Source organism: Bombina bombina, chromosome 6 (assembly GCF_027579735.1).
Source record: "Bombina bombina isolate aBomBom1 chromosome 6, aBomBom1.pri, whole genome shotgun sequence".
NCBI lineage: Eukaryota > Metazoa > Chordata > Amphibia > Anura > Bombinatoridae > Bombina > Bombina bombina.
Genome location: NC_069504.1, coordinates 158474259 through 158486918, shown reverse-complemented (window position 1 = coordinate 158486918; position 12660 = coordinate 158474259). Strand labels below are relative to the sequence as shown.

General features: G+C 36.7%; 1 protein-coding gene across 1 annotated transcript in view; it reads right to left on the bottom strand.

Annotated features, from left to right (window-relative positions):
- GRM8 (glutamate metabotropic receptor 8) overlaps window positions 1-12660 on the bottom strand; it is a 2175877-nt gene that overhangs the window by 19828 nt on the left and 2143389 nt on the right. The window contains exon 12 of the mRNA XM_053719190.1: window positions 4339-4585. Coding sequence (XP_053575165.1) covers window positions 4339-4585 — 247 coding nt within the window. The remainder of the gene's footprint in view (window positions 1-4338; window positions 4586-12660) is intronic.

Genomic DNA, 12660 nt, shown 5'->3' with positions numbered 1-12660 from the left:
ACAATTAAACCTAACACTACACTATCAATAAATTAATTAAATAAACTACCTACAAGTATCTACAATTAAACCTAACACTACACTATCAATACATTAATTAAATACAAATACCTACAAATAAATACAAATAAATACACTAACTAAAGTACAAAAAATAAAAAAAGAACTAAGTTACAAAAAATAAAAAAATAATTTACAAACATTATAAAAATATTACAACAATTTTAAGCTAATTACACCTACTCTAAGCCCCCTAATTAAATAACAAATCCCCCAAAATAAAAAAATGCCATACCCTATTCTAAAATAAAAATTGAAAAGCTCTTTTACCTTACCAGCCCTTAAAAGGGCCTTTTGCAGGACATGCCCCAAAGAATTCTGCTCTTTTGTCTGTAAAAAAAACATACAATACCCCCCCAACATTACAACCCACCACCCACATACCCCTAATCTAACCCAAACCCCCCTTAAATAAACCTAACACTAAGCCCCTGAAGATCTCCCTACCTTATCTTCACCACGCCGAGTATCACCGATCCGTCCACAAGAGGCTCCGAAGTCTTCATCCAAGCCCAAGCGGGGGCTGAAGAGGTCCATCATCAGGCTGAAGAGGTCCATCATCCGGCTGAAGTCTTGATCCAAGCGGGAGCTGAAGAGATCCATCATCCAACTGAAGTCTTGATCCAAGCGGGGGCTGAAGAGATCCATCATCCGGCTGAAGTCTTCTATCAAGCGGCATCTTCAATCTTCTTTCTTCCAGATCCATCTTGATCCCGCTGACGCGGAACATCCATCCTGTCCGACGGCTTCCCGACGAATGACGGTTCCTTTAAGGGACGTCATCCAAGATGGCGTCCATCGAATTCCGATTGCCTGATAGGATTCTATCAGCCAATCGGAATTAAGGTAGGAAAATACTTAATTCCGATTGGCTGATAGAATCCCATCAGCCAATCGGAATTCGAGGGACGCCATCTTGGATGACGTCCCTTAAAGGAACCATCATTCGTTGGGAAGTCATCGGCCAGGGTGGATGTTCCTCGTTGGCGGGATGAAGATGGATCCGGAAGAAAGAAGATTGAAGATGCCGCTTGATAGAAGACTTCAGCCGGATGATGGATCTCTTCAGCCCCTGCTTGGATCAAGACTTCAGCCGGATGATGGATCTCTTCAGCCCCCGCTTGGATCAAGACTTCAGCCGGATGATGGACCTCTTCAGCCCGATGATGGACCTCTTCAGCCCCCGCTTGGGCTTGGATGAAGACTTCGGAGCCTCTTGTGGACGGATCGGTGATACCCGGCGTGGTGAAGATAAGGTAGGGAGATCTTCAGGGGCTTAGTGTTAGCTTTATTTAAGGGGCATTTGGGTTAGATTAGGGGTATGTGGGTGGTGTGTGGTAATGTTGGGGGGGTATTGTATGTTTTTTTTTACAGGCAAAAGAGCAGAATTCTTTGGGGCATGCCCCGCAAAAGGCCCTTTTAAGGCCTGGTAAGGTAAAAGAGCTTTTAAATTTTTATTTTAGAATAGGGTATGGCATTTTTTTATTTTGGGGGGCTTTGTTATTTTATTAGGGGGCTTAGAGTAGGTGTAATTAGCTTAAAATTGTTGTAATATTTTTATAATGTTTGTAAATTATTTTTTTATTTTTTGTAACTTAGTTCTTTTTTTATTTTTTGTTACTTAGTTCTTTTTTTATTTTTTGTACTTTAGTTAGTGTATTTATTTATATTTATTTGTAGGTATTTGTATTTAATTTATTTATTGATAGTGTAGTGTTAGGTTTAATTGTAGATAATTGTAGGTAGTTTATTTAATTAATTTATTGATAGTGTAGTGTTAGGTTTAATTGTAACTTAGGTTACGATTTATTTTACAGGTAATTTTTTATTTATTTTAACTAGGTAGCTATTAATTAGTTATTAACTATTTAATAGCTATTGTACCTGGTTAAAATAAATACAAATTTGCCTGTAATATAAATATTAATCCTAAAATAGCTACAATATAATTATTATTTATATTGTAGCTATATTAGGGTTTATTTTACAGGTAAGTATTTAGCTTTAAATAGGAATAATTTATTTAATAAGAAATAATTTATTTAGTTAGATTTAAATTATATTTAACTTAGGGGGTGCAAGGGTTAGGGTTAGACTTAGCTTTAGGGGTTAATACATTTATTAGAGTAGCGGCGAGGTCCGGTCGGCAGATTAGGGGTAAATACTTGAAGTTAGGTGTCAGCGATGTTAGGGAGGGCAGATTAGGGGTTAATACTATTTATTATAGGGTTTTTGAGGCGGGAGTGAGGCGGATTAGGGGTTAATAACTTTATTATAGTAGCGGTGAGGTCTGGTCGGGAGATTAGGGGTTAATAATAGTAGTTAGGTGGCGGCGACGTTGGGGGCGGCAGATTAGGGGTTAATAAATATAATATAGGGGTTTTAGGGGCAGCAGATTAGGGGTACATAGGGATAACGTAGGTTGCGGTGGTGTGCGGTCGGCAGATTAGGGGTTAAAATTTTTTATTAGAGTGGCGGCGATGTGGGGGGACCTCGGTTTAGGGGTACATAGATAGTTTATGGGTGTTAGTGTACTTTAGAGCACAGTAGTTAAGAGCTTTATGAACTGGCGTTAGCCCAGAAAGCTCTTAACTGGCTTTTCTCTGCGGCTGGAGTTTTGTCTTAGAGTTCTAAGTCTCACTTCAGCCAAGACTCTAAATACCAGCGTTAGAAAGATCCCATTGAAAAGATAGTATACGCTAATGGCGTAGGGGGATCTGCGGTATGGAAAAGTCGCGGCTGGAAAGTGAGCGTTAGACCCTTACCTACACGACTCTAAATACCAGCGGTAGCCCAAAACCAGCGTTAGGAGCCCCTAACACTGGTTTTGACGGCTAACGCAAAACTCTAAATCTAGGCGTATACAAATTACCCGAATTGTATAAAACAGTTTGTACATTTTCTTTTTCTGCTGCACTAATTTATTTATTTAGGTAGAATTTTTTAAACTTATTACAATAAAAATAACACTTCTTGTAAACCTAGGGTAAATTTATAACTACACTTTCTTATTTTCGAAGTGTTACACAAACATACATACATTTCACTTGTTTGCTATTATGATAAAGTTATGAACATTTGTTTGCTATATATTTTGCTTTGCATATTATTAGCCAGATTGATATGGTTATGACATTATATATTATAAGGAAATACATTTGCTAATAATTATAGCAAGAATTTTATGATCACATCACTTGCCTTATATAGGTATAAAGCCCTGAATTTAAGCGGCTTTTGACCGGAAAAGGTTTGGATTTCAGAGTAGTCTTGATTTTGAAATATTTATATATTTGCATCTGTAAAACAATATCTTATGTACTTAACGCAATGTTTACATGTCATTATACAACTTATAAATGCAATCTAAAGGAAGTGTTATATATTTTTAATACTTCTGCATACATAGTACCATCAGAAAGATAATACAGTAATGTAATCAGAAAGGTAATATTTGTTCTTTTAAATAAATATAGACTAGCATTTGCATTTTAGAACACAAAAAACAAAGACACAAGTAGAGAAGATTGTATCTTACTGGCAGGGGGGAAAAAGTAATTTGTTAATAATTTTATTTTTTATAAAGATATTAATAAAAAAGTCTGTCTTTTTTAATTCTGGATTTAGGGTTTTGTACCTGTCCTAATATTGCATTAGTCAGCCATCCAATTTATCAATACAGTTGTATTATAAGTGTTGATTACTTGTTATTTTTGTAAATTGGTAATGTGTCATTTTTGTTATTAGTTTACTAGTATTTTTGTATTATATTTTCATAATAATAATACTAGTATTCATACAGCGCCTTTCTCCCAGTGGGACTCAAAGCGCTTTTTCAGCGCTTGCTCTCGGAACTAACGAAATCGGCAGCTGAATAGTAGTTATTATTACCCAATTTAATGGTACTCATTTTATCGACCTCGAAAGGATGAAGGGCTGAGTCGGCCCTACCGGGATTTGAACCTGTGACCTTGGATCTTTTAAACAGGCTTTTTTGTAGTCAGGGCATTTACCAACTGAGCAACCTCACCGGCTTTTCATCTGTGATTTATAACTGCCAATATATTAATTGATGCATTTAGATATGTAAAAAATGTTTTTTGTATAATTAAACATCATCTTTTTCATGGCAACTACAAAATGAGTCTGTCTATCTGTCTTTATTGCAATGCAAATTACTGGATAATAAAAACATGAACACCAAGTCATTGTATATCTTTTTATGCATACAATTATTTACTATATTAACATCATTCAACTCACTGTTACTCAACTTACTGTTTGTTTCAAGACTGTCACAGATTTCTGTTTTAACTTCACCATTAGGTCTGTCATTTCCTTTTTGGATAAGTTTGCTTTGCATGGTAGCAGCAGTCACAACAGCCTTGAAACTCCTCTTTCGTTTTTGGACATTCTGCTCTGGATGAAAAATTATTATGTAAACCTTAGGCATGTAGAGCATACCCAAAGACACAGAAGCACTTAAACTCATGGAGATTGTTAGAGTAGTTGTCTGGATATACATCTGGCAAAAAAAGAAAAAAAAAAGACAAATGATAAACAAATTTCAAAACTAAAGAAACACTTCATAAAATCATTCACTTAAAGGGACATAATGTTCAGATGCTAAATCACTTGGAAGTGATGCAGCATAACTGTAAAAAGCTGGCATGAAATATCACCTGAACATTTCTATGTAAAAAGGGATACTATTTTACCTTCAAATGTCTTCAGCTTACCAGAGTAAGTGCTCTGTGAGCAGTTATACTTTAACTGCTGTCCAGCGGCAAGTTGAAAAAACCAACAACAAAAAGAGCCAAACAGCATCAGCAGTGCTGAGGTCATGCTTTCCTTTGCTGTGATCTCATGAGATTTCGCTGAAATCTAATGAGATTTCATAGCAAATGTTGTTAAACTGAATAGGAAAATAAGATGACTGAACCTGCATATGCCATATGCACAATCCTTGCAAATCCTGAGACTAGAATCCAGATTGGCTGTTCAAAGATTCTTTAGAGTGGGGTCAGAATACTTGGGAAATTTTGAGGTAAAATATCTTCCTTTTTTTACATATAGATGTTCAGGTGATATTTTCTAGTCAGCTTTTTACAACTATGCTGCATCTCAATTAAGTGCTTCTACAGTTGGGTTTCATGTCCCTTTAATGCATCAGGCTGAAATATACAAATTGGGAATATTTTATATAAAAATTATAAAAACCTCAGAATCAATGAGGGACAAATATATATACACTAGTATTCTAAAGTTTTGACACTGTTAATGTTGTAAATGACCATTGTAGCTGGAAATTTTAAATGGAGCAGCGACATTGGCGTACAGAGGTCCATTATCATCAAACATCTGTCCTGTGTTCCAATGACACGTTGTATTTGCTAATCCAAGTTTATCATTTAAATATGCTAATTGATAATTAGAAAACCCTTATGAAATTAATATCACTGCTAAAAATTGTTCAGCTGATAAAAAAGAAAAGCAATTAATTAGACTAGTTGAGTATCTGGAGCATCAGCAACTGTGGGTTCAATTACAGACTCAAGATCACAATAAACAAAGAACATTCTTCTTAAACTAATCAGTCTATTCTTGTTCTGATAAATGAAGGATATTTTATGTTAGAAATTGCTAAGAAACTGAAGATTTAGTACAATGCTTTATACTAATCCCTTTACAGAACAACCCAAACTGTCTTTAACCAGAATAGAAAGAGGAGTAAGAGGAACTGAACAAGAGGATAAATACATTAGAGTGTCTAGTTAAAGAAACAAATGTCTCACAGGTCCTCAAATGACAGCTTCATTAAATAGTATTTGCATAACACCAGTCTCAACGTCAAGTGAAGAGATTGACTCAGGGATGCTGGCCTTTTAGGCAGAGTTGCAAACAAAAAGCCACCTCTCTATTAAGGGAACCATATAGTACGTAAGAAGTGCCCTTCAAACCAATCCAACTTGTGGGATGTGCTTCAGGAAGCATGGGGTGAAATCTATTCATATTCTATTCATATTACCTAGAACTAATTACCTAGAACTAATTAACTAGAATGCCAAAAGTCTGTAAGGCTGTAATTGCTGGCTGCACATAGTGGATTATTTGATGAAAGTAGTTTGAAGGACACAATAATTATTTCACATACAATTCAGACAGAGGAAGACAGACAAACAAACAGACATATAGATATAAATATATATATATATATATATATATATTTTTAAATTATCCGGTCCGCACTACCTTTTATTATTAACACTCTAAATCATTCGAGTGGTCTGACTTGTAAGTTAATATCAGAGCCACCCTGTGCACGGAGGGAAGAGGAATATTGTTAGTAATACTTAAACAAGAATTATGTGGAAAACCTTTTCCACACTAAGTTCCCTATGTCCAGCACCAGATTATAGGTTATAAATCAACAAACTAGTATAACCATATTGGGACCATATTGGAATTACCACACAATACAAGTCATAATAAATAACAACAAAAAAGAAAACAATTTAAACATTTGCAATATGTTTACTGAAGTATCCGTAAGAAAGACACCAGATAATAAATTATTAATATACGAACGTGGGCCCACTTATGTATTTTAAATATTGGCCAATATATCTAATGTCCATTTTGTAGACTTTTTCCTTTTACATTCAGGGTAGTAATATTTTTGTTAATGTTCTTAACATATGTATGTTTTGCTTTAAGGATTTCAATATTTTTGCCATGCAGCGGGCTTATCCTTTGTTCGCATAGATAGAAAAGTTCTCAGCAATATTATATGAGAAGGTTTTTCAACACTCTAGGGGTGGAATAAAATTTGTAACAATTTGCAGAGTTCATCAAAGTTAACATTTGTTGTTGTGTTTCCAATTGTATCACAGCGTGGCGCCTCAAGGGATTATGGCTTCAGAGACTTTATTATATATACACCTCCTGCTCACCTTGCTAGGCTGCCTATCGCAACTCAAGTAACACCTCAAAGTTATTTTACCTTGATTGCAGCTTGTCTCCGGTTTCCGTATGTAGAGAAAATTACTCACATATCTTCTTTGTTTTGTGAAATTCCGACCCTCAGCGAGTGGACCTTACTCAATGTCGCTGTTTTTTATCCGGTCTTTGCTTTCGGTTAATTCAGCTTGTTCATGAGGACTCAGCTGTAGCCCTCAGTTTGAATATCATGCAGCTACGCGCGTTTCACCCTTACTGGTTATTCGCATACTGAAATTTAGTGTTTGTTTTTTTGTACTTTAGTTAATTTAATTTAATTGATTTAATTGTTGTTAATTTACACCTAGATTTAGAGTTTTGTGGCCAAAGGGGTGCGTTAGCTACGCATGTTTTTTTTCTAGCGCTGCTTCTAAACAACGCTGGTATTTAGAGTTCTCTGAAGGGCTGCGTTAGGCTCCAAAAAGGGAGCGTACAGGCATATTTACCGCCACTTCAACTCTCAATACCAGCGTTTCTTACGGTAGCGGCTAGCTGGAAAAACGTGCTCATGCACGATTCCCCCATAGGAAACAATGGGGCAGTTTGGGCTGAAAAAAAACCTAACACCTTCAAAAAAGCAGCGTTCAGCTCCTAACGCGGCCCGATTGTTTCCTATGGGGAAACAGTTTCTAAGTCTGCACCTAACACCCTAACATGAACCTCGAGTCTAAACACCCCTAACCTTACACTTATTAACCCCTAATCTGCAGCACCCAATATCGCTGACACCTGCATTATATTATTAACCCCTAATCTGCCGCTCCGTACACCGCCGCAACCTACATTATACCTATGTACCCCTAATCTGCTGTCCCTAACATCGCCGACACCTACATAATATTTATTAACCCCTAATCTGCCCCCCCAACGTCGCCGCTACCTTACCTACACTTATTAACCCCTAATCTGCCGACCGGACCTCGCCGCTACTCTAATAAATGTATTAACCCCTAAAGCTAAGTCTAACCCTAACCCTAACACCCCCTAAATTAAATATAATTTTAATCTAACAAAATAAATTAAATATTATTAACTAAAGTCTTCCTATTTAAAGCTAAATACTTACCTGTAAAATAAACCCTAATATAGCTACAATATAACGAATAATTATATTGTAGCTATTTTAGGATTTATATTTATTTTACAGGCTACTTTGTATTTATTTAAACTAGGTACAATAGCTATTAAATAGTTATTTACTATTTAATAGCTACCTAGTTAAAATAATTACAAAATTACCTGTAAAATAAATCCTAACCTAAGTTACAATTAAACCTAACACTACACTATCAATAAATAAATTAAATCAATTAATTACAAGTACCTACAATTACCTACAATTAAATAAACTAAACTAAATTACAAAAAAAACCCCACTAAATTACAAAAAATAAAAAAAGATTACAAGAATTTTAAGCTAATTACACCTACTCTAAGCCCCCTAATAAAATAACAAAGCCCCCCAAAATAAAAAATATTCCCTACCCTAATCTAAATTAAAAAAGTTAACAGCTCTATTACCTTACCAGCCCTTAAAAGGGCTTTTTGCGGGGCATGCCCCAAAGAAATCAGCTCTTTTGCCTGTAAAAAAAAACACAATACCACCCCCCAACATTATAACCCACCACCCACATATCCCTACTCTAACCCAAACTCCCCTGTTCCGATCAGCCAATAGAATGCAAGCTCAATCTGATTGGCTGATTGGATCAGCCAATCCGATTGAACTTGAATCTGATTGGCTATTTCAATCAGCCAATCAGATTTTTTCTACCTTATTTCCGATTGGCTGATAGAATCCTATCAGCCAATTGGAATTCGAGGGACGCCATCTTGGATAACGTCATTTAAAGGAAACTTCATTCGGCGAGTAGGCGTCATGGAAGAAGGATGGATCCATGTCGGCTGGAAGAAGATGGATCCGCTCCGCTCCGGATGGATGAAGATAGAAGATGCCGCTTGGATGAAGATGTCTACCGGTCCGGATGTCCTCTTCTGCCCGGATAGGATGAAGACTTCTGCCGCTCCAGATGCCCTCTTTTGGTCCATCGGTGCCCGGCTGGGTGAACACGGCTCAAGGTAGGGAGATCTTCAGGGGGGTAGTGTTAGGTTTATTTAAGGGGGGTTTGGGTTAGAATAGGGGTATGTGGGTGGTGGGTTGTAATGTTGGGGGGTGGTATTGTGTTTTTTTTTACAGGCAAAAGAGCTGATTTCTTTCGGGCATGTCCCGCAAAAAGCCTTTTTAAGGGCTGGTAAGGTAATAGAGCTGTTAACTTTTTAAATTTAGATTAGGGTAGGGAATTTTTTTATTTTGGGGGGGCTTTGTTATTTTATTAGGGGCTTAGAGTAGGTGTAATTAGCTTAAAATTCTTGTAATCTTTTTTTATTTTTTGTAATTTAGTGTTTGTTTTTTGTAATTTAATTTAGTTTATTTAATTGTAGGTACTTGTAGTTAATTGATTTAATTTATTTATTGATAGTGTAATGTTAGGTTTAATTGTAACTTAGGTTAGGATTTATTTTACAGGTAATTTTGTAATTATTTTAACTAGGTAGCTATTAAATAGTAAATAACTATTTAATAGCTATTGTACCTAGTTTAAATAAATACAAAATTGCCTGTAAAATAAATATAAATCCTAAAATAGCTACAATATAATTATTCGTTATATTGTAGCTATATTAGGGTTTATTTTACAGGTAAGTATTTAGCTTTAAATATGAAGACTTTAGTTAATAATATTTAATTTATTTTGTTAGATTAAAATTATATTTAAATTAGGGGGGTGTTAGGGTTAGGGTTAGACTTAGCTTTAGGGGTCGGCAGATTAGGGGTTAATAAGTGTAGGTAAGGTAGCGGCGACGTTGGGGGGGCAGATTAGGGGTTAATAAATATTATGTAGGTGTCGGCGATGTTAGGGGCAGCAGATTAGGGGTTCATAGGGATAATGTAGGTGGCGGCGGTGTGTGGTCGGCAGATTAGGGGTTAAAAATATTTATTATAGTGGCTGTGATGTGGGGGGACCTCGGTTTAGGGGTACATAGGTAGTTTATGGGTGTTAGTGTACTTTAGAGCACAGTAGTTAAGAGCTTTATAAACCGGCGTTAGCCCATAAAGCTCTTAACTACTGACTTTTTTCTGCGGCCGGAGTCTTGTTGGTAGAGGGTCTACTGCTCACTTCAGCCAAGACTCTAAATACCGGCATTAGGAAGATCCCATTGAAAAGATAGGATACGCAATTGGCATAAGGGGATCTGTGGTATGGAAAAGTCGCGGCTGGAAAGTGAGCGTTAGACCCTTTCCTTGCTGACTCTAAATACCAGCGGGCAGCCAATAGCAGCATTAGGACCCCTTAACGCTGCTTTTGACGGCTACCACAGAACTCTAAATCTAGGCAATAGTTATTTATTAAATTATAGTGTAGTGTTAAGTTTTAGTGTAACTTAGGTTAGGTTTTATTTTACAGGTACTTTTGTATTTATTTTAGCTAGGTAGTTATTAAATAGTTGGTAACTATTTAATAACTATTCTACCTAGTTAAAATAAATATAAACTTGCCTGTAAAATAAAAATAAATCCTAAGCTAGCTACAATGTAACTATTAGTTATATTGTAGCTAGCTTAGGGTTTATTTTATAGGTAAGTATTTAGTTTTAAATAGGAATAATATAGGTAATGATAGTAATTTTCTTTAGATTTATTTAAATTATATTTAAGTTAGGGGGTGTTAGACTTACATTTAGGGGTTAATAACTTTAATATAGTGGCAGCGACATTAGGGGCGGCAGATTAGGGGTTAATAAATGTAGGTAGGTGGCGTTGATGTTAGGGATGGCAGATTAAGGGTTAATAATATTTAACTAATGTTTGTGAGGCGGGAGTGCGGAAGTTTAGGGGTTAATATGTTTATTATAGGGGGGGCGGAACAAGCCTGGGAACTGAACGGTCGCATTTTACTTCAGCTCTGCCTATATAGCATATAATCTTACTTTTTAGACCGTTCAGCCCATTTCAAATTCATACTCTAGATACACCTGATTCCTGAGGGGAGGAAAGGGATACATAGACCACAGGATGGTAATTTTAAAGAGGAGAGAGTTGCTGTTTTGTGGACTGACTAATGCTGGGATGGCCTAGGAGTGGCCATTTTCTCATCTATGTGAAGGCTCGCTAGTGAATCAAGAGACCTTTTGCATAACAAATGGGACCGGCCACACCAGATAGAAGAGAGTACCATAGTGGTGATAACATGGCAACCTGCAGCGTTTACTAAATGCCCATTTTAGCTGCCTTCTGGACTGCCTCACATCAGAGTGAGACACCATATGCAAGCGGATGCCCCGCGATGGAACAAATATACATTTAGTGGAAGTAATGGATCTTGGGCAGGAAACTGTGGGAGATGCGGTATGTAGACAGGTGGAGGAAACCAATTTAACAACTAAGGATCTGGCAGTCACCGGAAAGCACTACAAGCAGGACGATTTTCCTAAAGAAACGGGCTCATTGCATGGTCTGCCTCGTGATAAAGGAGGAGAAATCATCATTTGTGGTGAGACGGCCGATCGCTGAGGGGCTGGTGGGGCTGCCCGCTGTAATATGAGAGCAGATTTGTGTTTATACAATGCGGCCAGCTCACCAATCATTTCAGGCAATAGCGACAGAAGAAAGCTCTCGTGGACCGGTAACTATTCCTTCTAGACTTGTAAATTATTCAGTTTCTCCCTGCCACAGAACGCCCACTTTATGTTTTCCAGAAGCGGACATCAACAACCTTTGGAGCAGGAGCAAAAATGTATTATGCCTGTCAATGCGGTCCTCCACTCCCCAGATACGCCAAAAAGAAGGTGTTGGTTAAAAGCATGAAGACTCAAATCTGCCTGGTACTTTAGGCAGGTCTTAAGTGAAATTATGGACACTCAATATGGACGGTATGTGAACTTGTCAATTTCACTGAGTACGCCTTTTAGCTAATCTACTACTAAGTATGTGTCCTTTTGGTAATCCACACCTGGCCATGATTACGTTAATTTTCTTAAGGTTCAATAGTTGGGTCTGGACAAGTAGGTCTGTGAAGCGGCTGATTTTGACACACATGATATTTAAAGGTTCATGCTTGTTCTATGTTGGGATTTTAGTAACCTAACTCCTTACTGCTTAGCTCTAGAAATTTAAGTTTTATTACTTTCCAATTTTATATTTAATTCTGGTTTAATAAGTGTTTAATTCATTATATATTATAGGTCTAATATTGATGATAAAGTGAGAGTCACCACCCTCAGGAGTTTCTATACCCAGTTCTACAGGTAGCTGAACCCTTGCATTGCAGGATTAGAATTGTAATACAGGGGGATTGGAGATGCCTGGTTTAATACATTACTGCATTATTTAAGCTATCTTTATTTACATAAAAATAAGATGCTACTATAGTCTTTCTTAATATTCTAGTCAGCCTCTTCTGATTAATAGTTTAGTAAGCATGTCTTTGATGTAAGACAAACTGTGTTATGCTGTTAAAAGGCTAAAACTAAAATATACAGAGTGAGAACAACTAGTAATCTACCGCCAAGACCTGTCTGGATCCTTGCTGTGTATAGGGC